The following is a 27,942-nucleotide window of genomic DNA, read 5'->3' as shown; positions in this document are numbered from 1 at the left end:
GGTGAAGCATTTGTTCATGCTGAAGTCTCTAACCATTACTTAGAACATCACCAATATAACCTCCAAGTGATATAACAAAATAAATAATAAAAACACAGTTATAGAAAATATGAATTTAAATGCTTAGGACACTCTGAGATTAGTGTGTTCTTGTTGTAAACCACATTGCACAGTACAGTATACTACTGACAAACACATATTAACTCTAGTACAGCCATTCCCAAACTGTGCACAATTTTAAATTTTGACATTTTCTGCAGGGTTTTCAAAAATTTGATTAACTCTAATTACCATGATAATATATTTACTTCATTTCATTTTAATAGAATTTTCTGATGATTTGGCGGTTAGGTCAATTTTCAACCTTATAGCAAATGCTCCAATTTAACTCCTTTCCAACAAAGATGACTTACAATAGACACTTAAAAAAGGTTTTCACAGAACTATACAAACCTATGAAAAACCACCCTTACAGCCATATGCTGCGAACAAAATTCCCCTGATTAGCTGGTCATCAGCAAGTATGACAACTTCTACAAAAGCAAATGCTTCAGCAGTTTGCTGGTGATGATTTGGGCTTGTTATGTAGCTATTAGACATGGGCACCATGCAGTCAGTTTAGTGGACCATAAACTATGTATACAAATGTATTCTAACCAAATGTGAGGACATATGTCTCATTGCTAGAGTTTGGCCGAACCTAGGTGATGCAAATGGACAATGATCCTAAGCACAGAAGCAAAACTACAACAGAAAGAAAATAAATCATGGTGTCACAATAGTCCAGTCAAACTGTGGACCTCAGCCTGAAATGCTGTGGCAGAACTTTCAGAGAGCTGTGCATAAAAGGAAGCCAATAAAGTGAAGCAACACTGTGGGTCAAAACTCTTCTACAACAATGTGAGAGACTGATAAAATCATACAGAAAACAATTACACCACATTTTGCTGCTAAAGGTTGTTCTAGAAGCTACTGAATCATGAGATATACTCAGATTTTTTTAGGATTGCCTTTGAGACAACCAAACCCTGGTCCGATATATGAAAAATGCTACTTTTTTAATTATGGCTTTTTAAATTTTGTTTCCAAAATAAGTGTAAACATTTAACCTTTCACATCTAACTACAAAATTCACATTTTTAAATATTGTTTAGATATTATAGAAAACCATCAACAGCTTACCTATAGTACCTGCATAGCTCACCAGGGGGCAGTGGCTGAAACTTTGAGGATCACTACTGTTGTCTCTGTTTTCTCTTTTTTGTTGTTATTGTTGTTGTCACAGAATCTCTTTTAGAATTATCCTCAAGGCATTCTTAGTAGTTCATTTCAGTTGAATTGTGGAGTGACATTGACTGTGAATGTTGGTTTTACTCAATATGCATTATATTTATTATTCATTTAGTGAAGCTGTAAATGGGGCAGTTTCGTAAAAGACTTTTGCAGTAGTGTCAAAATATGGAACAACCTTCTTTCTTACTTTTGATTAAATATAGAGTACTTTATAAGGAAAATCTCAACTGAAGAACAGCATTTCCACAACAATACAAGACTGCATGAACGGGCACCAGATAGAAGCTGTGAATCCAGACTTTATTTTAAACACAAATATTTGTTATTACAGGGGTATATCAATACAAATGAACAGATGAAAGCAGGAAGGACAAAGTGAGATAAGAAGAAGAAATCGAGATCAGTAGTCTGTTACAAGCAAGTAGAGGTTAAAAATGTCTGTACTATAATTCCTGTGCATTGTATTATTTTGTGTGATCACTCTCTTGGGATTCAAACCCATGAGCCTCTCTCATTCTCTACTGAGACTTAACTGTTAATTAGAACCTGGTCTCTGAGATGAATCGCCATGAATGTGTTTCTGTGTGAGCGTGTAGCTGTGTGTATCACTGTGTGGTTCAGCTCTCTTTTCTAATTAACAGGCAGATCAGTCATCTGAGGTCCTCCTCTCTCTCCCTTTCTCTCCTTGTATTTTCCACGTCTCTCTCTCTCGTGCCACTTGCCCTTCCTCCTTTCCTTTCTTTTCATATTCTTTCTTACATTTTTTCACCCTCTACTCTTTTTCTATCTTTTTCTGACATCTGTCTCTGATGCCTCTCAACTTATCTGTATTTAAAACCTCCTTATACTGCTTATGCTCCTGTGACACAGGCTTTCTTTCCCTCTAATAGGACTGAACAGTTTCAGTCATTATGATTTAAGTTATTTTTGCCATTTTAGTATAACTACAAGGAGTTGCAAGGTACGTTGGTCACCTGCTCCATAGCAAACTGTCCTAATAGTTTCTATATTCTACATCGCTAGTATACTATAAAGGAATACCCAAATTTAGACTAAGATGATTCCTTGACCTCTCTTCTTGCAGATACAGGGTGTGTATGTATATTTGTGTGTGTGTGTGTGTGTGTGTGTGTGTGTGTGTGTGTGTGTGTGTGTGTGTGTGTGTGTGTGTGTGTGTGTGTCTTTCTCATCCAAAAATGAATTTCTTTGAGACATGAAAGGATGTCTCAAGGTTCAGCGTTTCATGTTGACTTTCTTTAAAATATTGACCACAGGTTGGCCTTTGGCATGACAAGCATGTTTAAGCAGCTGATGCATGCACTGTGAATGAAAAGATGTTATGATGTCTTTCAGACATACTCAAAAATACACCTGTTCCAATCTGTATCCTAGTTTCTTTACATTTTAAAGAAGTGAGATCTTTTAGACATAAAGACTCCTCTTTCAGGGCTTTGTAGTGAGGAGAAGGATACTAAATTCAATTCTAGATTTAATGGGGAGCCAAGGAAAAAAAAACTAATACAGAAGAATAATCTCTAGTTCTGCTCCCATTAAGACTTTTGCAGTCATGTCTTGCATCAAATTAAAGCTTTTCTAGGACCTATTAGGACAACTGGAAGATAAGGAATTGCAGAAGTCCCAAACAGAAGACATAAATGCATTACATACTTGTTCAACATCCCTTTGAGACAGGATGTTCCTACTTTTGTCTTTAGTCTGCACATAAAAATCTGAGATTTTAATCCACACTGTAGCACTGGAGGCCAAGGTGATACTAAAAGTTGGTACAATGGGAATTTGGACCATTAAAAAGGAAATATGTTAAGTAATTGGAGAATTAAGAAAATAACTATATTATTCCTGTGGGCATTTGCTGTTTGTGAAAAGTGCTATATAAAGGGAAGAAATTTGGATTGATTTGGTTATAAATTACTATTATTAATTAAAATTCTATTCACACAAATCCACACACATAGGTCTAAAGTCAGTGTAAACATAATAAATATTATATGCTTACATTCTGTTTTTCAACATTTTGATCTCTGACACTACCTCACCCTGTTTTCATTTTGTCCTATTTCTAAAGTAAAAGGTGAATCTGCAAGCACAGTTTTGACCAGACTATAAATCTTTTTTTAAAAGCCCTTTGTTGCTCCTTCTCTCTTTTGCTCTCTTCCTCTGTAGCTCGTACCTGTGGCAGTAACCTAAGAGGACCCAGAGGGGTCATAACTTCTCCCAACTACCCTGTTCAATATGAGAACAATGCCCACTGTGTGTGGGTCATCACTGCAATGGACACTGAGAAGGTGAGCTTTTTCATTGTTTAATTTTACTAAGAGTTTTTTATTTTTAAAAAAACAACATAAAAACCCTGTAATCTGACAGGTGGAAAATACACATTTTATACCTGCAATATGCTTTCATCACATTGTGTTGTGATCTTAAAAGAAGAGTACTGAGTTCCATTCAACTGAAATACAATCCATGAGTGAGGTTTGAGGGACAGGATATTGTTGGAAAAAAATTTGTATGCCTATGACCCAATGTGATGAATGTGGAAATTCAAAAGAGCAGCCGAGAGAGAAAGAAAAGACTACTGTAGTGAGCATGACTTGCAGGGAGCCAAAGAAGAAACTATGACACAGTATACAAACATATTCTCTTACGTCGAGTGTTGACGAAGTTAAAGGACTGTTGTTGCAGGCTTCATTTTTGTCGTTTGTTTGTGGTTTGAATTCTGTTTCAGCTGCGGTCATCACCCTAATCCCACCCCACCCGCCCCTTTCCACTTTTGTCAAGGCAACTTTGGTTCTCGAGCCATTGTTGCAGAGACATGAATAATTTATTTACCTGTGGAACAACAGCTCGAGTCTATCTACGTTTTCTTTTCTTGATTCTCTTCTCTTCGTGTATTCTCATATATCATGTTTTCAAATCTTCTTCCCCTTTGTCTCCTCTGCACTCTCTGCCCTCCACTCTTTCCCTTCCCTCCCCCCTTACCCTCCACTTGCCTCTCATTTTGTCCCAACAAACGCTGAGTTCTTTATTCTCCACTCTTTTCTCCTCATCTCTCCCTCACCTACTCTATTCTGCACTGCTATCTTCCCATCCACTTTCTCCGTCTGTCATCTGCTTTTCTCCTTTCGCTTTGATTTGTTTAAAATGTTAAGTCTGAAGATGGTGAAAGTACAGAGATGCAAGGAGAGTGAGAAGGCACAGTGCTCATTGAAAACTACAGAGAAGAGAAAGGAAGGGGAGAAAATGGGGCTGAATATTCAGCTTGCTACTTCATATCTAAAAAGCGAGCACCAGAAACAGAGAACAGGAAAAGAAAAAGGACTGAATGTCCAAGCAGGTACTTGACATGTGACATTGAAGTTTTCTCTAAAGGTGGATGGAAATGGAGTCTACTCACCTCTGAGCCTTCAAGGGAGCTGGATGGAGAAATAGTGAGATATGATTGAAGAGAGAGAAGAAAATAAAGAAAGTGGAAAGAGAAAATGGAAAGAGAAAAAGGAGTGAGAAATTGACTTTTTGTTCTCTGCTGTTGGCCATGGTGACCTTGATAGAGAGAAAAGGCAAATCTATCCATGTCTAACAGCTTGTTTCTCGCCGCAACGTAATTCTCATATGTTCCTGTATGTTAGTGCTGATTTGTCTCTTTCACATAGCTATGCGCATCTTATAAATTCACTCATGAAATCTTATTAACACCAACATCACAATCACGAGTGGTCTTAAAAGGCTTCTCGTCAGCTTTAGAGCTGCCGTCAGCCATTCGCACTTTAAGTACTTTACAAGAAATCGCACTAATCATAACTGACGTGGCTACATAGTTTTATCACAACAAATGTACAAATGAGATTTTGCTCATTGTCAGGTGACAGATGGAAAGTCCTCTTCATGTATTATGCATGTTGCTTTAAGTTAAAAATAGAATACAGTAAGGTATTTTATGAAGAGACACATAGCCTTGGCTTATTACGGACGGGACGCTTGTTATCTATTCTGTGCATTGCATTGGGACGTGTGTGTGTGTGCGTGTGTATTCACATGCATGTGTGTTTAAAGGGCTTGATGTTTGAGTGCACTTCAAGAATGGGCTATAATGACAGATTATCAGCTACTACAGCTGCTGGCATTTTCAGAATGTCACTATCTACATACATAAACGGGGAGACAAGGACATGAGACAAAATACAAGACAGTTACACTCTACAAGACACTGAGATAGGATGCAACCCCAATCCCAAAAAAGTTGGGGTGCTGTGCAAAATGTAAATAAAAACAGAATGCAATGATTTGCAAATGTCATAAACCGATATTTTGTTCACAACAGAACACAGAAAACATAAACACATTTTTTTAGCATGCTAATATTTTATGTCTATGTACTATGTCTGTGTATTCCCACTTTAGCAAAGATCTTTAAGCATCACTTAATTTGTGTTTATAGGGAATGAGACAGATGATTAAACCCACCAGTTAGCATCCTGAGTGTAGGTTGCCTAGAAAAAAAGGTGTTTGTATGTTGTTTTTCTTTGTGGTGAGAATAATATATGTAAAGAAAGCAAATGAGCATGAACTAAGAAGAATAACAGTGAACTTTCTGTAGACCTTCCTTTTTTCATCTCCTCTGCTCTTCTTCATCTTTATTCTTTCCCTCACTCTGTCTCTGACTTACTATTATTCCAGATGATTTCTTTCATCAATAACACGTTATAACAAAAACGTTTTTATTGAAGTGTGCATTGCTTTTGTGACTTCTTTAAGTAGGTTTATATGCTGAAGTTCAAACAGCCAATAAGTACTGCTTGTGTATGTCATTCTGTTAAGTTTTGAATAAAAGAAGTACAATCAATACAGATTGTTATGATCTGACATCTTGTTGGCAGAAAAAGCTATTTGTGTTTTTGTGTTTGCCTGTGTTTTTATTTGTGTGAGAGTGTGCACACGCATCTGGTTGTGTGTATTTGACTTTATGAATGCCGAATGTATGTTTTTTCCTTCTGACAATTTAATTGCTAACTGCCAGAGACTGTGCAGAACATGTTGTAGGGTAAACTGTCGGCTTTCCATTGAAGAAATACCCGGGTGGGCAGCAGAAACAAGACTGAACAGTGTGTGTGTGTGTGTGTGTGTGTGTGTGCGCGTGTGCGCACATCTTATCGTGTGTGTCAGTCATTTGATTCATCAGTATCAAGCAGATAATTATTTTTGTTCAAATCTGTGCTATGTCTGCTCGCACACTTACACCCTGAAATGCATCATTACACATGCCCATTAAGGCTCCAATCACTGCTGTCTTTTTATTAAAGTGTGTGTGTGTGTGTGTGTGTGTTTATATATTGTGTACGGACTTTGAGATAATCATGCAGTCGTCTTCATCATCACTTTAGCATCGGCAGGATACATTTTCTAACATCCTGTCAGATTCTGTTAACTTTTACTTGACACAGAAATTGAGGTCAATAAAGACCAATAAAAGCCTTAGCCAGAATATGCTAAAGTCCACTCTAACTCTGCATCAGTTTGTTGTTTTGCAGGACTGCTTTTACTGCTTTTATGCTGTTTCATGACAAATACATAATACCCAGAATTCAGTGCATTATCATAATGAAGTTAGCCATAGTCAGCCTTGTGGCCTTGTGGTTGCTATCTTCTGATGGAGTATCAGCAAGAAATGTAGACAGTGGAACCAGGGAAGCATCAATGTTTGAGGCACTTGTAGTAGTCTTGTAATCAGTGATCATTTGGATGTCCTGCTACATGTGCTTCATGTTTCTTGGAGGAGATGAAGCGATCGTTTACCTTTTTATTTGTGGTCCCACTTTGCCAGCTTAATAAGGGTTGTGTCTTTTTGCTCTGGGTGCAACATGATCTCCCGCTCTGAAAGGAGCCCTCCTTATTGTTTCCATTCATTAAACTTCTGCTACAAACCACTACTTCTGGTTGGCATGTGTAGCAACTGACTATATTTAGTCTAAAATACTATATTTTTATATGTAGCTGTGGTGGTAGGACTTCGTTGCTGCAACAGTGAAATAAGAGTGAATTCTCAATCATTAATAAAACAATATGCAGGCCATAGCTCAGAGTGGATGATCACATAGACTGGACAAAATGTATCAGTAAAGTGCAGCGTAAATAACCATCAGTGTCCATGGTAATGGAAAGATATTCACCAATAGCTGTCTAATTACCACATTATCTCAATTCGGTGCTTTTTGCTATTCTGGCTTTTGACTGTAATTTGGCAGTCTGACTGTCCATAATTCACAGTATTAGCTCTGTCTTTGGCTCTCATTCCTGAACCTAATGCCTCTCTAGTGAAGGAGGCTGTCAGTGATGATGCATTGGTATCACAAAGTCAACCTTTTTAGTTTTTCTGCACTGGAGTCATCCGTTAGTGGTAATGCATTAATTAAAATGTATGTTGGATTTGCAATGCTAAAGTTTCTTTGTTGAAAATGCAAAAAATCCTAAACAGTAAAAGGACATTTCTGAACCCACAGCATGCTGCTGTTGGGTATTTTTCTGTTCCATCTCAAAACTCTTTGTAGAATAAATGGAGCTGGAAGGCACAAAAAGTCACAGGTGGACTTTGAAAGTAGGGTCTTGATTTACCTGAAATGAAAAAGAAAAACGACAAAAAGAAGCAATGGAGAACCAGAACTATGGTGAAACCACCAAATAAAGAGAACTAAACTCAGGCTATGATAATAAAAGAAAATGAATAATACTAATAGCTTAGCACAGAAAACTAAATTGACCAAATCAAGAACAATAACGAATATCAATCCATCTATACATTCATTTTCACAACTGCTCATCCAGTTCATGATCACAGGGGGCTGGAGCCAATCTCTAATATGGCTAACATTTATACCAATCACCATTAACATTAATCTGCTAACCCCCCCGTTTGCTGCCAAATCCAAACCCAAGGCTTTCCAGTGAACCGTGGCATATAATTGAGCAATGTTATATGTTTAACAAAAGTGTAAATTGGCTGATCAGAGCACTTAGAGGGATTAAAACTAACCATCACTCACTATCTACAAAAGAAGAAAAAAAAAAAAAACCCAGCTCTGTTCGTATATTAGCTGAAATAAATAACACAATAATATTAAATCTGGATTAGCCCAAACGCACAGGTACACACATTTCTTTGTGAAAAACAATGTGCCTCAGCACTGACACCTTAATTGCACTAGTAACCAGTCATGGGAGTTACCAACTTCTACTTTAGTCGTGTTGCTGCAGATGCGACACTTTAGAATTCAATTTCCCCGACACTTTCACACAGCTGTTGCTCAAATCCGGTATGCAGTTTATTTTCTTAAACTGTCCAGCCGACAGGTCAATAGCACTCAAAGGTGCTGTAACACCTCGACAGGGGAAATATTTTGCTAGACAGCAGCTGTTTGCTTTCTTACCACTTAAAGCAGAGGTCACCTCGGGGCAGGACGGCTACTCATAAACATGTGCCACATCTGGGCACATCCAGGGTGCGCCACAGAGGCTAGCATGCTCTCCGGTCTATTTTTAAATTGATGGACACTTTGTTTGTCTTACCCGAAAACCCACAGAGCATATATCAATTCTGTGAGATAAAAACAAAAGCTAAGAAGCATTTTTACATGAATCCAAGTTGTTCACTTTAAATATAAATTGTGTAATAAAACCACTGTATCACATAGGAGGTGCTTTGCTAAAATCTGTATGATGATCTTGCTGCTCATGACTTTGGGGGACAAATCCCACCGAATTAAGTCATTCCTTTGTCTTTGCTATCGTGAATTTTGCTTCCACTGAGCCTTAATCAGTTTCACTGGCGGTGACAAATCATGAGCATTAGTGTCTGTCGTTAGATTTCTACACCATACATAACATCTAGATTTTAATTTATAAACCCCTTTTGTTTCCTTCCACTTTTCCCCAAAGCACAATATGTTAATTCTCAGTGCGTAAACAGGTGTTTAGGTGTGAAGAGGGAGTGTGACTCAGAACAAGATTACTCTGGGTTCAGTTTGCACCCCCAGCGTCCAATCTATTGTTATGTCCCTGTGTGTCGGGAAGCAAGTTTCCCCTTGGTGATTCTGTTTCCTCACATTAGCCAAAGACATGCAGGTCAGGTAGACTGTTAATGAGTGATTGCATATCTATGTTAGACCTCTAATTGCCTGGCCATCTGTCAAGGGTTGCACTGTGCCCTCTTGTTGAAGCACACAGGGAAAGTTTGTGGCTCTGAAGACCCTGAAAAACAATAAACAACTGAAGACAGAACATGAATGAAAGCTCAAAGCCTTAAAACAAAGAGAGCAGCAAATTCCCACCTTGATCTATTTTAATGAGAGCCTGGCAGTAGACCACCCACATAACAATTAGTGTAACAGGAATAACTTCTGAACTGTTTTTATTATTTAAGAAATAACAGTGTGTTGACCCTTAGGTGAGTACTAGGTTTTAGCCTCGCCTGCTGGTTTGCGTGAAGTTCTAGTCTCTTTATACATTTGGAGGTAAAGGCTCTTCCTGGCTGATCAAAACGTATTGTTAGGATGAGAAACTATAAGGAGCCATTTGGTATGCAATCCACTTCTGTATTTGTCCCTCATTGCCTATAGCGGCACAGTGTGTATCCATCGTAAAATTCATTGCAGCTGCAAGATGCAGTACACTGTAAAGATGATTTATAATGCTCTCTTGAGATGGAATGAGAAGCACAAGTACTTCTAAAATTCTGATTAGACTGTCAAAGAAAGGCTCCTAAAACTTAAATCTGGAATTTAAAAAAAAAATAGGGATCATTATCGATATAGGTAATCTGTTTTCTATAAATGACTATTTTCAAAATCAGTTTCCTGTAGCTTGCGTCCCCAAACGGGGTTTGGGTTATTCTATACTTCTTTATTTGGCTGAAAGGCTAAAAGTAATCTACTGGAAAAAGGTACCAGACTCCAATTTGGCAGCTCACCAGTGAGTCAACATAGCTGCACAGTCTCGGCTAGGGAATTCTCGTGCACTCTGCTTTTAGGGCAGCTGTTCCCTCTCTGACAAGAGGTCACCTCAGTACATAGTTTTCTTGACAGATTTTTTTTTCTGAACTCGAGGTAGTAAAAACGCATTAAATTTTGGCACGTCTTTATAACCATGCTCACATATGCCTCTCTCTGCTGCTTTAGAATAAAGTTAGTCAGCCTTGTTCCCACGACTGTCAAGGCCCTGTATATCACAAGATTGTGAAAATTATTATCAGTCCTGGATACTGAAACCTGGACATGGCATACTCTATCATCTACCTTTGAAAAAGTGTCCCTCCTGTGGGTGCATTATTCTTAGTCTTACATCAGTGTTGTAATTTGAAAGACTTTTAGCCTGTCTTGTGAATTAATTGCGTTCCTTCAGCAAAAAAAAAAAACATGCTGTAGTTACTATAGGTAACACCTATATCATCACCTTGAGCTTCTGACTCAAGTGAATGAATCTGGTAAATATGCTATTATGGGAGGAGACACAGATCCCCTGGGGGCTGCGTCAGGAAGGGCATCTGGGGTAAAAAAAAAAAAAAAAAGAATCTGCCAAATCAAATGTGTGGAGCTGCATGCTGTGGTGACTTTTTGCAACAAGGGAGCAGTCAAAAGAAGCTCATGTTAGAAAATCATTTGGCAACAAGGGATCTTGAATGCTCCTGTTATCATGGGTCATTTGAAAGGCTGATCAAATAAAGAGTAAATATTAAAAACAACCAAAAAAGAAACAACCAAAAAAATATTGATTCTTCTTTTAGAAAGAATTCAGATGTCAGGAAAGAAAAACATTGTTTTGGTTTCTGGGCATGACTACAATAAGGAGCTAGCTATTACAGCCATCAAGACTGAAACAAAACCTATACCCACATGTGTTACCCTCTATAGGGGTCACCTCAGCTTATTTGGCAGCTGAAATGACCGACTGAATGTAATTCATTAGATGTGTGCAGTGCTGACATTTTAACAGGGCTCCAAATCTTTTTTTTTTTTTTTAGGTAAAACATAGAACAGCACAACAACAAAGTGAGCGTGGCAGGCCGACTGCTTTCTTTCTGGAGAACCCTAAGTGGGAATAACGATACGGAGAAGCATCAAACCTGCTCTAATACCCTTAAGGAGGAGGATAAGCCTCTCCCAGAACATTTGTAGCCGAGGTTGCAGTGAAGTAATGAACAAAATATAGTGATTTGCGGTTGTGTGCTTTGTGTCTTTTTCTTTTACAAGTCAGTGATTTGACTTTGGTCAGAACACGTGTATTTAGGTAGAAAGACACATAAATTATATATTTACTAAATTATTTATTTTTATGAGATAATTTCTCCCCTCTGCTGGTGCACTGTGACTCAGCACAACTGCAGCCTCAACTCAACAAGGGCATTCAGGAAGTAGTCCATCCAATTAAGTCTGTGCATTCTCTAGTACTACCCAAACATAACGTCCCAACAGCGAGGGCATGTGAAAAGACGTAGGGGATTCTCCGTTTTAAAATCCCACATTCTTCCATTGCTCCAGGACATTCAGGGGAGGCATGTACCCTGTTATTGCTCTGCTATAGATGAACTGAAATGCTACGGTGTGAGCTGGTAATGTTTTAGAGGTTTTGTTGACTAAAAATGCTCTAAAAGTACCTCTTAGATTACCTACTTTAGCGTTCACAAAAGCATCAGATTTTGGAATGAGAGAGCGAAAAGATTGTTATCAGCCTCTCTCAGACTGTGGTCACACACTTTGAAGTTCACAGCACTATAACTTTACTGGGTGATTGACTGAAGGTATTTCACTGTAGGGTTGAATTGCTCAGTGCTCTTAACAATGTTTAAATGGCCTATTGAGCTGCTCTTAGCTGCTCTGCTGCTTGCTAATGACCTCAACGTGATAATGCTTCACTTACCCCTTTGAAAGGCATCCACCCTTAAAGAAAAACTTTTTTTTTGGATCTTGGAACAGAGCAGTCTAAATTTCAGCAAAGAATATCTCTCTTGAAATACTAGGAAGAAAGAAACCAGAAATAATGTAGTGAAACCAAAAGTGAATATAGAAAAGTGCTAAAAACCCATTTCATGTGTACTATCAACACATGCTTGTTTGCTTTAGGTGAACATTTCGAAAGGCCCAGAGAGCACTTACCGTTGTTTCCTTCTGCAGTGTTTCTTTTCTTTCTGTCTTTGTTGCTTTCTTTGCTTTAGCGAATAAAGAAGCTAATCTAATGTAGTTTGGGGTTGCAGGCTGCTCTTAATGTCTTTCTAAATGGGCCCATTTGGATCTATTGAACAGTGCTGAGCTTCTTGCTAATGACCTTGTGATAATGCTTCAGTTCCTTAAAGTCTGTAGTCTCCCTTGACTGTCTAGACACACACACACACACACACACACACACACGCAAACATAAATAAAGTACAGAAACGTATAAGGCAACAGAAATGCTCACACAACATTGAGTGAAACAGCTGTACCTAAACACTATTCTGCCCCAGTTGTTAAGGCAGATATACCTGAGAAAACCACCTTCTAGAGACACACACACACACACAGTCTTAGATGTGCAGGAAAACATACCAAGCCTGTTTCGGATTCTGCTCTGCTTCATTCCCTTTTTGTTATCACCTCTAGCTGCTGCTGCTGCTGCTGCTGCTGTACAGTCTTAAGAACAACTTTACCCTTATTAGACACAAACACGTATACAGCTCACAATAAAAGCTTTGACTGTTCGAGATTTTATTATTTGTGTATAGATATAAATACCAAATTAATTTACCATTACTTCTATTCATCTACTGTGAGCAGAACATTTTTTAAAATCTTTTTCACGGTATTGGAGAAACATAAAAATGCTACTTCAGTAACTGAGACTCCGTTTCAGTCCCCATTTTTACTTTATTTTATATGAAGAGTTCACATTTTTATGTCTCTCATATTTATATTTTGATTGAGTGCCTGCTACGAAACAAACCAGGGGATAAATTAAGTATTCTGATTCTGATTTGAGTGTAGCTCTCAACAAGCCGGGTTTAACAAAAAAACAAAGATGCTAACTGAAAAGCTGCAGTTGTTTGTAGCAGTTTTTGTACTGCAATTTTTCATTTGTTTGCTTTTCTTACATGTGGCAGAGCAGTGTTAATCATCGCACAGTGGACAATGGTTAAGTGGAATAGTTTGTCTTTTTGATAATAAATCACCCTACGTAACAAATTTGTAATTTTCATGTATTAGAGGCAAAGAAAAAATGTGCCACATCTTAACATTGTGTCCTTAAAAATGGTTCAGAGTTTTTTTTTTAATTATTTAAAAAAATAATGATCTTGTATCTTTAAAAACTAAACAGAAATTCATGTGTTCCTTTGAACCTTCAAATAGAGTAGAAAGATCCATAAACAACTTAAGTATAATGGTTTATTAATGCACCCTGTCATTTGTTGTTAGCCAGGAGTTAATACCTCGCAACGTTGTTTTGCATCTTTTCCCCATTATTTGTAACCATTTGGAGAGACTAAACTTTGCCAGGGGCTGTATCATTCTGTGGATATTCAGAAAGGAAAATGCTTTCTGCAAGTATTGGTCTCATATTTAATAGTCTGCTTCTTAAATGTAAGTCGCTGCTGTCAAAAAGGAACATGTTTTTTTTTTTTCTTTTATCTATTATCCTGTTTGCATATCTGTGTGCACTGCTTTTAAGTGGTGTATATGTATGCAAAGATGCATTGAGACATGTATGAATACAGAATTGTACAGTACACCCATTGATTCACTGCCATTCCTGTCAGATGGCAGCTAATCCCACAGATGATTCCCTATCCTTAAACACTATCTGAACATTTTTATTTTGAAAAAAAAAAAAAAAAAAACATAGCCAAAGGCTCAGCGGTGCATGGCTGATTCTGGCATGTAAAAATGGTTTTTACACTCTTATCACCTGCACAAAGGTTTTTCTTCACTGCAGTGTGATTTACCTTGTGATGAATCCTCAACCACAATCACATGTTCAGGGTTCATCTTAGTCTTCTAATGCGCCAGAGGCTCACTGATTGAGCTCTTCTTTCTTAGAGGTTTCTTGAAGAGAGCAGAAATATGTCATCATCCACCCTGTCAGGGATATGATCTACACCTAATAAATAATGGACAAGCAGCAAATAATAGAATACCAGTATTAGAGCATACAGCAGATTGATGATCCAGTGCTGCATGCAGGCCACTGCAGCCACAAAAATGCCTGCAAGTAAGGCATTTAGCAGTCGATTTCTGAGAGTTCAACAGCAGAAGTGTGTTTGTTGGGTGTCGTGTGTGTGTTTGTGTGTGCAGTCCCCTAGGTGACTTCATGCAATCTGTGATTGTAAGGAGGATGCTGTTAAATAAAAAGCAAGAGGTGCTTAAATTTCAGACCTTTGTTCTTCTCTTCTCTTAAAGATGGATTATTTCTGGAATAGCACAATGTCACCATCAAATTTGTGCCAGTTAGCTCAGAGACCACATAGCTCAGATGCCGGGTTTGAGTCCGACCCATGGCCCTTTGCTGCATGTCATCCCCGTCTCTCTCCACCATACCACTATCCAATAAAGGCAAAAATGACCAAAAAAGATCATTTAAAAAAAAGAAGCATGCTTCCTACGTTCTCCTCTGACATATTTTGTTTTTGTCATGAACTCATGACACCAAATCAAATCAAATCACTTTTATTGTCACATCACATGTGCTGGTACACTGGTACAGCACATGCGAGTGAAATTGTTGTGTTCAAACTTCACAAGCAAAAGAGGTGTGCAAAATACAAATAACATAAGAACAAAGCAAAATATAAGAATAGGAATGTGAGAATTATAAGAATAAATATATTTACAAATATAAGAATGTATGCACATTACTGAATATGTATACCAAGTGTGTGTGTGTGTGTATATATATATATATATATATATATATATATATATATATATATATATACAGTCAGGTCCATAAATATTGGGACATCGACACAATTCTAACATTTTTGGCTCTATACACAACCACAATGGATTCCAAATGAAACGAACAAGATGTGCTTTAACTGCAGACTGCCAGCTTTTATTTGAGGGTATTTACATCCAAATCAGGTGAACAGTATAGGAATTATGACAGTTTGTATATGTGCCTCCCACTTCTTAAGGGACCAAAAGTAATGGGACAATTGGCTTCTCAGCTGTTCCATGGCCAGGTGTGTGTTATTCCCTCATTACCCCAATTACAATGAACAAATAAAAGGTCCAGAGTTCATTTCAAGTGTGCTGTTTGCTTTTTGAACCTGTTGCTGTCAACTGCCAGGATGAGATCCAAAGAGCTGTCACTACCAGTGAAGCAAGCCATCATTAGGCTGAAAAAACAAAACAAACCCATCAGAGAGATTGCAAAAACATCAGGCGTGGCCAAAACAACTGTTTAGAACATTCCCAAAAAGAAGGAACGCACTGGTGAGCTCAGCAACACCAAAAGACTAGGAAGACCACAGAACACAACTGTGGTGGATGACCAAAGAATCCTTTCCCTGGTGAAGAAAACACCCTTCACAACAGTTGGCCAGATCAAGAACACTCTCTAGGAGGCAGGTGTATGTGCATCAGAGTCAACAATCAAGAGAAGACTCCACCAGTGTGAATACAGAGGGTTCACCACAAGATGTAAACCTTTGGTGAGCCCCAAAAACAGGCAGGCCAGATTAGAGTTTGCCAAACGACATCTGAAAAAGCCGTCACAGTTCTGGAACAACATCCTATGGACAGATGAGACCAACATCAACTTGTACCAGAGTGATGGGAAGAGAAGAGTATGGAGAAGGAAAGGAACTGCTCATGATCCTAAGCATACCACCTCATTAGTGAAGCACTGGGGTGGAAGTGTCATGGCGTGGGCATGTATGGCTGCCAGTGGAACTGGTTCTCTTGTATTTATTGATGATGTGACTGCTGACAAAAGCAGCACAATGAATTCTGAAGTGTTTCGGGCAATATTATCTGCTCATATTCAGACAAATGCTTCAAAACTCATTGGACGGCGCTTCACAGTGCAGGTGGACAACAACCCAAAGCATACTGCAAAAGCAACCAAAGAGTTTTTGAAGGGAAAGAAGTGGACTGTTTTGCAATGGCCAAGTCAATCACCTGACCTGTATCCGTTTGAGCATGTATTTCACTTGCTGAAGACAAAACTGAAGGGAAAATGCCCCAAGAACAAGCAGGAACTGAAGACTGTTGCAGTAGAGGCCTGGCAGAGCATCACCAGGGATGAAACCCGGCGTCTGGTGATGTCTATGTGTTCCAGACTTCAGGCTGTGATTGACTGTAAAGGATTTGCAACCAAGTATTAAAAAATGAATGTTTGATTTATGGTTCTTATTCTGTCCCATTACTTTTGGTCCCTCAAGAAGTGGGAGGCACATTTGCAAACTGTTGTAATTCCTACACCGTTCACCTGATTTGGATGTAAATACCCTCAAATAAAAGCTGACACTCTGCAGTTAAAGCATGTCTTGTTCGTTTCATTTGGAATCCATTGTGGTGGTGTATAGAGCCAAAAATGTTAGAATTGTGTCGATGTCCCAATATTTATGGACCTGACTGTATATATACACGTGTGTGTGTGTACATATATATAAATTTAAATTAAATAAATTATACAGGGGTTAGCAGTTTGATATTGGATTATCCAATATCCATTAGTCTATCAGAGACTGCCAATATGTTAAAAAATGATTTAGATATAGAAACTGGTGTAAAATGGATCCTATTGTTATCTAACTAGATATAACAATTTGACTGCTTCAGGGAAAGTTGTTTGTGGAATTCACATTTCTCTACTTGACTTTCAGATTCCCACAGTGATACATGTAATTATAAGTTTCTATTGGCTGAAACTGTAAGGGCGAAAAACCAAGAGATCATCTCTGCAGGAAGTGGAAATAAATCCCTCAGTGGCTCTCTGTCTTTCTGTTTCTATGTGGTGGAGTTTGTAACAGTTTCTAAATTTGTTTTCTTGTCTTGTTTTATTTTTCCAGGTAATAAAGCTGTCATTTGAAGAGTTTGATCTCGAGAGAGGATATGACACACTGACTGTGGGAGATGGGGGGAAGATAGGAGATACTCGGAGAGTGCTTTATGTGTAAGAACCACTTTACCTGGGTATAAAAGAACGTATTAATAAAGTATTATTTTAAGTATGACATTAGATTCATGAAATACAAGCAATGACTAATACTGATTATTCAATACTTTATTTTTGTGTATGTAAATGTAGACTCACTGGCTCCAGCGTCCCTGACCTCATTGTCAGCTTGTCCAATCAGATGTGGCTACACCTGCAGTCAGACGATACAATCGGCTCAGCAGGCTTCAAGGCAGTATATGAAGGTATGCCTCACTGAAATACACACACAGACACACACACACACACGCATGTAGAATGTAAGAAATGAGTAATGTGAGTTAATCAGTGGATTGTCTGATCATTTTGCGTTTGTATTTTTCATATTTACTTAAAGTTGGTAATTATGGAGATAATGATGGCAACGGTAAAAAACAAAAACAACATAAAATGTCTTAGCAAGGTGTTGGACCAGTATGTGCGACTAAAACAGCTTCACTATGCGTTAGCATCCTTCTGTTGTAGGAAGGGAACATCATTCCTTCAAATGATATTCCATTCTTTCAATACGGAGAGATCATTTGGAAGAATATGAACATGATTTACTGAGAAAGAGAAATTAATGTATTTGGCAATTAGACTTCAATGACCCATCTTGGCAGAACAAAATCCCACAGTCATAAGATTTAGGACAGGTATGTATATCCTACATCATAAAATAAAGGTGATTAGTCAGAATAACTTTGTATTGATTTGCAATGACCTTTCACTTTGAGGCAAGCAGTGGTCTCAAACAGCATCAACAAATTGCCTCTCTTAATATATCAATCCTAGATCCTCTCAGTGTAGATGTCAAGTCTTCAGGTATCGCTTGGTGTCCTATAAATTATTTTATTTGTCAACAGCACATATTCATTTTTATTTTTGAACAAATATTCATGACACATCTTTTATTATATTGATATAATTGATTAAATACTGCATCCTACCATGTTAGTGACACTCTTGAATTAAACTGTACTAAATTAACTTGAGCAAAATTAAATTAAGCCAGAGAATAAAACAGGCAAATAGAAAAGTAATTTCATAAATATAGGGATAGATGTCCAATGGCAAAAAAAACAAACAAAAAAACATGCTTGTCAGGGCCGGATAAAAAGACTAAAAATGACAAACCGTCTGAGACAAAATCAAGTCCCAGACAGACCAGAGGAGTTTGTGAGAGCCAGAAAGAGAAACAGGGACAAAGGTTATGCTCTTGTTTTGCTTTGCTGTGTTTGATTCAGTGAAGTTTTCCAGGGTCAATTACTTTTCAAAGGAATAAGAACGGTCTACTGAACTATAGAAAATCTGTGCGTGTGTGCATGTGTAACTGTGATGAGAGACACTGAGCATTATGTTACAGGTATTCTTTGGCTTAATATGAGACCGACCTACCACTGACCACTGATTTTATATGTTTTGTATTTGTCCTAATGCCGGGGCTCATGACTCAAAACTCCTATTTGATCCACTTCATATAAATTACAAGGCTATGACATATGACAAAACTGAAAGGAAAGAAAAAAAAAACCCCAAAACTAAAAAAAAACAAACTTTGCAGACTTGATGCAGTAGTTTCTGCTTTTTTCCCCCTCTGGCCAGCCGAACAAGTGCCTGTGGTGTATGTTGTGAGTGTGTCCTTGCGTTAATACTGTGATACTGTCAAAAAGGATAATGTCACCACGTAACAAACTTTGATCAGTGTTACCCCTTGAGCATGCTTACATGTTCAACCCTGGAGGGAAACTCAATGTGTGTCTTGTTTTTGGCATCACGTTGCACTTGTGAAATCTTGCCTGCTGTGTGTGTTTGCGATTACTAAAGAAAGACAGAGTTAGTGTCATAAACACGCAGCACATTATGATAATTGAGGCTTTCAGACAAATGTAACTGTCATCAAAAGTGCAACAATATAAATTGTGCAATCTTGAATGAATGTAATGAATGAAAAATCTGGACTGAATGCCTTTAAGATTGAACATAATATAATTTTTTATTTTTTAGGTAGTAGATCTGCATTTCAATTTCACTTGCTGCTGAAATTTGAAGTACTGAAATAAAACAAAAAAAACTTTTATACTTCACTGTTTGATATTTGACTGTTAATGATACAACAAATAATACATCAAGCAAGTTTATTTGAAACAAATTGTTGGTAATAAAATACACTCAACACAATTTCGATCTTTATTTTATTCATTTGGATTTTTTATTTGTTTTTTAATTATGTACTTAGATTGCTTGTAAGAGGCACTGTGTGCAGTGTGTGGCTGTGAGCATGGGAAAAAAGAAGCGTAAAATATTTTTGTTCAGATGTAAATATATAATCTTCACTTCAGTAAAAGTCTAAAAAGCAACATTAGAAAGAAACAGCTCAGAAGAGAGAAGCATTTACAATAATAATGGCAGACTTACCGGGGGCTCAAGATTGCTGATATCCATCCTGACACTCATCAACTGTGTGACAGCTAGCTATGGGCCACCAACATGCCTCCTGCTTCTTTGAGTATTCTGTTCTTGTGGGTGCAGTTACATCCCAGAAGATAGCAAAAGTGTTGAACACATGCACACATACACACAGCTCACCTTGAGATGTGTTTGCCCAAAGCGAATCCAGCAGCATGGTGGAGCATGTGTTACAAGATGACAGACGTCTGGTAGAATGTCAAATTTTAAAGTAGGGGAGCGAGGGGAATGGGATGGATAAAAAACACACTCCCATTAAGAGAAGAAGGGATAAAAATGAGTCACAAATGAATAGAACAGGATGCAGGCCAGGTCGACAGTACCGCTAATGTGACACCAATGCCAATAAAACACAGTGTATCACAGTGTATCAGACTTAGAGAGCTGGAGCAATAAGAAGACGCATAATGGAAGAGAAGAACAGAAACTATTTAAAAGGAGTACTGCCAGAGACAGAGGAAAGGGTGTAAATAAGAGAACATAGGGCAGGCACAGCATACTGTATGTGTCTTAAAATGTGCACAAGGGAAGTAGGGGAAGTCATATTTTATACCACGTCACAAACATTAGTATTGCTCTCTTCAATTTCCACCTCCTGCTGATTACTTAACAAGAGTGTGCATGAATCAGTGTCTGTGTTTTCATCTACCTGTGCGTCTCCACTTATTGTTTTGCTGTTCACAATTAGAGCTGAATTACACCACAATTACCTTGATGGTAATTAGCTTTGAGGTAGGAAACAAAATGAAGTTTTGCCCGTTGAATTTCAGGTTGCATTTCACTTCTTAACGCAACAGTGTAATATAACTGATGCTAGACATGTTCGCTTCGCTTTCTGCTCCATAAAGCAATAACATCACCCCTTCTGACTGAAGCCTTTGCATTCAGACAGCTTGAAAAGAGCCCATTTGAATTTTCCCGACTCGTTCAAAAACAAACACAATAAACGAAACATTCCGGATATTCTTAGCCAAATCATAATTCTCCTTTTTTGTCTGTTTTCTGGGGGTATATTTTGTATACATATTTTGTCCTGATTTTTGGCATAGCTTTGTTGTTTACCCTTTTGCATGTGTCATTATCAGTTCAAATGCATTTGTACAGTTTCTTGCCCCCATTTTTCAAAGAAGTTGATTTTAAATAAGCCCTTGTAAAATGGCAAATTAATGTTTCTGTTTCTGTATTATTTTTATCCAAAGAATTTGATCCATTTGCTACAATTATGTCTGGCAAGTCTAGAAGGACCTTAAGATTATTTGATTTAAGCTGATTCACTCTCCATACATTTGGATGAAATTCAGTTTAATTCAACTTTATTTATATTGTACCAAATCACAACAAGTTACCTCAGGGCACTTTATATTGTAGAGTAAAGACTTTACAATAATACAGAGAAATCCTCAATGATCAGATGACCCCCCTATGAGCAAGCACTTGGTGACAGTAGGCCTCCAAGAGAACAAGGCTCAGGGAGGAGTAGCCATATGCTGCGAACAGCTGGGGGTGAAAAGAAAATATTGTACGTGCTCAATTTTCCAGGAAAGGTAGCTTTTACAGCAACCTTGTAACGTGGAACATTTATTTAAATTATTTCAAGGCCATCTTGTAATCTGTTGTCTAGTTTGCATTGATTTAATACACATGCTATCTCAAAATCAGTGTATGCATGCCATTGCCATTTAACTCCTCCTCGCAAATACAGGCAAAACAACGCCTTATCTAAAAACTAACATGTACATGACGTTGATTATCAAAATAAAATGTGACTTTCTGCATTTGTGTATTACAGAGATCGAACGAGGCGGCTGCGGCGATCCTGGGGTGCCCGCATTCGGTCGCCGTAGCGGTGACCGCTTTCAACATGGTGACGTGTTGACCTTCTTTTGTCAGGCAGCCTTTGAACTTGTGGGAGAAAGAACCATCACATGCCAGCACAATAATCAGTGGTCTGGCAATAAACCCAGTTGTGTCTGTAAGTCTACCATTTCTGTGTCTGTGCTAGTTGTTCTTTCTGTTTGTTTTCATATTTAATTTTTTATTATCGTTGTTTTTTCTTGCTTGCTTTTGTACTTTGTCTGTCAGCGTCTGCCTTTCTGTTTTCACTCTCAGCCAGCTACCTGAAAAAGTAACATTCTGTTTTCTTTCCTTCTTTCCTTCTTTCTTTCTTTCTTTCCTTCTTTCTTTCTTTCTTTCCTTCTTTCCTTCCTTCTTTCTTTCTTTCTTTCTTTCTAGTCTCATGTTTTTTCAACTTCACGGCCCCATCAGGGACTGTATTGTCCCCAAACTACCCAGAGGAATATGGAAACAACCTGAATTGTGTGTGGTTGATTATTTCTGAACCGGGAAGCCGCATTCATCTCCTCTTCTCTGACTTTGACCTGGAGCCACAGTTCGACTGGTTGGTGGTCAAAGATGAAGGTAACTGCATGTTTATATTTTGCTCTGTTCTTTTGTGGGGGGGTTTTAAGAGGTAAACCTCAGTATACAGTACTTAACAAATTTATTAGGCCGCCACCCAGAGTAAAGTTTATGCTACAGCTGCTCTAAATTAACAGTATTTGTAATCACCTAAATTGTTTTTTAATGTTTCTGTAATGGTTAATCCACCAGTATGTGCAAGCTCTTTAATTGAAATGATATTTTAATGCTAAAAATAATTATTGTTTTTAACCATGAAGTAAAAAAATAAAAACAGGGAACACAGTTATTTTTAATGTTTTCAGTGCAGTTCTACGATCTATTTTTTTTTTCATGACAGGTGATCTAATACATTTGTTAATCACTGTGCATATGTATATAGTTTATGGCATAAATATTGGTCTGTGTGGCCAATTGAAATAGGTGAAAAAGACATATGTGGTGGTGGGGTGGAGCAGGGAGGTTGGGAGTGTTTCTGAAATTTGCAGCTATTAAATCCTATATCAGCTGGTAAAGAGAATTGCTGAGTGGATCTCATTGATGGGTTGATGAATGATGAGCACACTGGATGTGTAGTTGTAATGTAATATTTATCATTTCAACACTTGCATAGCTTTCCACTTCACATAAAACACAGAGCAATTAGATTGCTGTTCCCCATTGTAATAAAGGTTATTGATTTAAACTGAATCAAGTCAAGCCCATGTTTGACTGGCTGATCATTAAAGATGAACTTGTGTATAATTGACTAGCACTATTCTTTTTTTTGTCTCTGTAGAACCTTTTTTAAATTACAGGGCAATTATCACTGTTACAATGGGCTAACTGAAATCAGTTCAGTTATTGCTTTGAAGTCTTCCAGTTTGCTCTGACTGGTGATAAATCTCTGTCACAAGGAAGCCACAGTGTATCTGTGCCTTCAGGAACAAAGAGCAAAAAGAACCCCTCAATGATGTGCTGTACTTGAGTTTTTATTATATGAAAATCCATCTAAAGTCAGCCACTTCCCTTCAGTTTGGTACTAATAAATATCAAATTAATATTAATAATATACTGAAATTTATAACAAACTACTATGAAGATGTAGTTTGTTTGTAAACTGCCTGTAAAGATGGATCGGCCATTAAAATGCTAGAAATGTTCATATTGATTCTCAAAAAAAGGGGGGAAAAAAAGGAACGTGGAATATATATATATAAAAAACATTTAAATAAATTCCCATAATGATACAGATAAAGCATTCTTATGATGCTGATGCACGATTCCTGTACTTTTTTTGGAATCCTTCATGAAATCTTCTTTTTTGGATTTGCATAAATTTGTTTAAAAAGTAATCTTTCATCTAAATTCAACCATGTAAATCTCTAAACGTTTATTATGTTCTTTTATTCTTTGGCAAGTTTTGGCAAAACTGACATATTTATTCAAGGTATAGGAACTTTAAATTCAAATTTCATAAAAATGTATTTACAAAAGTCAGAATTAGGTCACAGTTCAGTGTTGTCTGTCCTGTAATGCAGAATAAAACATATCTTTTGTAGTACTGAAGGGTAGGGTAGAGTTGGAAATGTGCACTGGCTTTCAGCACATCTGCTCAATTCTGCAGTGGTGCCTGTTGCTCTCTCCTAATGAGCCTTTTTTCAAACTACTGCTGCCAGCCTGTGGAAGTTGTGGATGGCACACAGAGAACTGTCATTATTGTGTTTTGTGTGACAGCCTTCTACTTTAAAAGGGCAATTCCAGCGCTAAAACTTTTAATGCCAGCGGTGGCTTCAAAATATGTCCTTACATTCTTCTTCTTTATAAAGACAGTAAGCTGAAGGAAAATCCCAGAAATCAAGGGTGACATAACATGAGTGAATATTGCTGATGTAAGCTATAGCGCAGGCTGTAATGCAGGGCTGTGCAATGCAAGCATGTTTATTTTCAGGCACAAATCTTACATCACCGAAAAACTTACTGAAAGTCCACAATTTCCAATAAAAAAAATTTCTGCTGAGTATCTAAAATCCTCACAGTATATCCAAATTACCCACATTTTCCAAATTAACTGTACTTCAGCTCTGAAGTGAGAAATAAATGGATGGCTTAAAGCTCATTCTGTATGCCTGTAGTAAATAGAGTTTTTCCATACCAACAAACTGAAGTAGAGAAACCTGGTGGTTTGCATGCTACCTGATTTTCCCTGGAGTATTCACCATTACTGCACCCAATAATTGTTTTTCCATAAGGTTAGCTACTAATTGAACATCCACTTTTCACAGATTATGCTTATTAATCAGTTATCGGTTCTTGGACTGATGAACACAAAAAGATATTTACAAAGACTTATTGCTGCCAATTCATTGCCGATGACTGATTGGCAGTGTCTAATTTTATGTCCTCGTGTCACATAATCAAATGTCTAAAATACCATTGAATTATGCAGAAGAGGCAATCACTCAAACTCTGCTTTCATGCCTTTATAGAAAAAAATCATATTTCTATTCACTGAAGGTTTTATATCAACTTGACACTTATGGACTTCCTTCTTTTGTATTTCTGAATAAAAGAACATGAAATCACAAATGGCAAACAAAAGTGAACAAAGGAACCTCTGTAATAACCCATAAATCCTCTGAGTGGGGCAACAGCAGCATGAAATCCACGCTAAAAAAAGGATGACACTTTGGGCTACATTTTGAATGGCATGTAAACGGTTAACTTAATCAGAAAGCCATTATTGTCATCTAATATAAGAGAAGATAGTGACAGACTATTACAAAGGCTTTTCTCTAAATCTCTCCGCTTAGATAAGATAACGTAGGATCTTTTAGCTATTGTTACGTTGATTCTATTTCCTTCCTGGTCTCTTGCCTATCAATGTAATAATGAATAAGTGAAAGGGCTTTTGAGTTGCTAGAGAACAAAGAGGCTGGCACTTTACAACTCAGTCACTGTGTAGCTTAATTGGGTCTAAGTGCATGGGATCCTAAAATTCCAGTCAAGAAGGAAATAAAAAGAAAAGTTTCTATGGGAGTGTTGTGAAGAGTCCTCATTTCAAACAGCATGTTTATCAGTGAAGTGGTCTTGAAACTCCCTTTCTGTTCCTTGAAGTGATGTCAGCCTACATTGATTTCCATTGCCATCTCTGTTACGTTTAAAAATTCATATGAATTCCATAAAGTCAATAGTAAGAAACTGTCAGTTTTCAGTCTTTTAGCGATCGTCAATACATTTCATCTCATTCCAGTGTATCTGTTTATATCTGCACTTTTAAAATAGCTAACTAAAAAACCCCCCAAAAAACCCCACACATATGCATTGTAATTGCTTTTTCCCTCAAAACCTGTAATCAAAGCATCAGCTGGTTCACTGGAATGTCAGAAGATTAATACACTTATTGACCAGAAAAGCAATTACAGCAGCACTTCTCACCTCTGCAGAAGAAATTGCTGCAGAAGAAGAAAATGACCAAAACGGCAACTTTAGACACACATTACCTCCATATTTAAATGAAGTTAAAAATTGAGTAACAGCTATATTAAAAGTTTATGTACAAGCAAAAGGCAAAAAAAAGAAGGTTGCAGAAAAGTCAAAATAATGATAATGATAATCAGCATCCATACCAACGTGCATACGCTATATGTAATGTTCCTTTATAAATCACCTTAAAATTTTTCTTATATTCCACCCAGAAGGCTTGTCCAACAGATCAATAAAAATTCCTCATGAAGACTGCTGCAGATACAGGACAGTGGAATTGAGTGTTGGCTGCTGCTGCTGCTGCTGTAGTTACACTAAACAGGAAATTCTTGCAATTTGAAGTGGTGAAACACGGAGGTGTGTTGTGCTACACCATACGAGTGTCAAGATCCTGATTGAGGCATGCAGACCATCTCTTGCTGTTTGGCATTATGTAAGCGTCTAGACACAGAAATAGCTGAAAAAACAAACCACATCAGTATCAGTATCTGCAAAACACATCATTTTTTAACTCTACAAATTCACCAAGGGTGTTTTCTTTTTTTCATAGATGATTATGAAAGCTCATGAATAGATGTACGGTGAGAAGGCAGAGTGTTTGGCAACCTGGTGTTGCCAACGTGCAAGGCCACGATGCTTCAAAAGACAGCATATGGTCGCTGAAGCAGTTTTATACAAATAATATCATCAGAATGTAATATAATCTAAGAAAATTAAATTTATAATTGGTGAGATTTAAATAGTACTTCCATTTTCAAGAAAAAAACAGTGCAGTGCTCTCTTTGCCATTTCTATAAATTAAATAATTGTGGATATTTGTAAAGATATATATATATATATATATATATATATATATATATATATATATATATATATATATATATATATATATATATATATATAATTTCATCACTTTCAGTTGAGAAATAAATTACAAGGTTATTTTCTGATATGCCCTGCCAGACTTTCAGGAATCTGCCACCTGATGCAATCTGGCATCATCCTCAGTATTTAAGCCAAACCTTGTGCTCCACAACTAACCAGGACTAGTGTGGGGATCACACAATCTGACTCTTTCATCTGAGCTCTGAAGATGTGCTAATGGGCCAATGCAATGTGTCCAGTTGTGCAATAATAATAAAAAATGGATCATAGTTTTAAATGGTTACAAATGGAGTTGACATGTATATTATACTATAGAGATGTTCTTATGAAATAATTATTGTGCTACAAGCAAAAGCACATGATCACGCTGCTGACCTAAAATAAGTCACATTGCAGATTTGTGTGATATATGTTGTTTAATATTTATTGAAATTCACCACGTGATAAGGGATCATTGTAAAATTTCAACATTTGTGTTTAAATCCCTCCAGTCTCCGCAAAGTTTCCGATCTATGGCTCAGAGATTCTGTACTAATATACATATAGCCAGAGGTGGGAAGTATAAATACTTTGTTACGGTACTTAAGCACAATGTTTTAGGTATCTGTAATTTACTTAAGTAGTTTTGACGTGTGCAAAAGTCAGGCGGGGGGGTGCGGGGGGGTGTTTGTTTTTTCCACAATACCCGGAAACAGGTATCCGTAAGTTGCGGTTGCAGTACTTCAGCATCTAACTAGCCCTGCTGAAGAGGAGCGAGCATAAAGGGACTGACAAGTTTTTTTTTAAAGGGCAGGTCATTTCAAATTATTGTGAGTTCAACAAAGGTCAGTGTGTTTGCTGATGTTTGTTGAGCCGTGGCCGTTGCATTTGAAATTTGTCAATTGCAGAGAGGTTTGTCGTACAGTGTGTTGCTAGCTAAAGGTCCAGCTGCTGTATATCCCAGAGAGAGAAAAGAAAGAGGGCTAACTTCACTCAGAGATGGAGAAAGATAAGAAACACAGGAGAGGAGAGGAAGAAGAGAGGTTAGATTTAAAGGTAAGGACTGCTCAGTGGTGTTTGAATATGTGACATCATGTTTTTTTCATATTGTGAAACATGCTGTAAATCAAACTGAGTGGACTGTGTAATTTAAAGGTTGCATAAAAAAATACAGGTTAGTGTAGAATAAACAGGTTAGTTTGCTGTACTGTGATGGATTTAAAGTAAAGAACTGTGTGTGACTGGTGTACAGTGGTT

The 27,942-nt window shown here is 37.5% G+C and overlaps 1 protein-coding gene across 1 annotated transcript in view; it reads left to right on the top strand.

Moving 5' to 3' along the window:
* The window catches only part of LOC134629644 (CUB and sushi domain-containing protein 1-like), a 316,340-nt gene that overhangs the window by 147,621 nt on the left and 140,777 nt on the right, over positions 1 to 27,942 (top strand). The window contains exons 9-13 of the mRNA XM_063477161.1: positions 3,478 to 3,599; positions 17,345 to 17,448; positions 17,584 to 17,696; positions 21,728 to 21,910; positions 22,171 to 22,356. Of these exons, the coding sequence (XP_063333231.1) occupies positions 3,478 to 3,599; positions 17,345 to 17,448; positions 17,584 to 17,696; positions 21,728 to 21,910; positions 22,171 to 22,356 (708 nt within the window). The remainder of the gene's footprint in view (positions 1 to 3,477; positions 3,600 to 17,344; positions 17,449 to 17,583; positions 17,697 to 21,727; positions 21,911 to 22,170; positions 22,357 to 27,942) is intronic.

The sequence above is a fragment of the Pelmatolapia mariae genome, linkage group LG1 (assembly GCF_036321145.2).
Source record: "Pelmatolapia mariae isolate MD_Pm_ZW linkage group LG1, Pm_UMD_F_2, whole genome shotgun sequence".
Taxonomy (NCBI): domain Eukaryota; kingdom Metazoa; phylum Chordata; class Actinopteri; order Cichliformes; family Cichlidae; genus Pelmatolapia; species Pelmatolapia mariae.
Note: the sequence above shows the minus strand (reverse complement) of the source record. Positions and strands in the feature narration are given on the sequence as shown.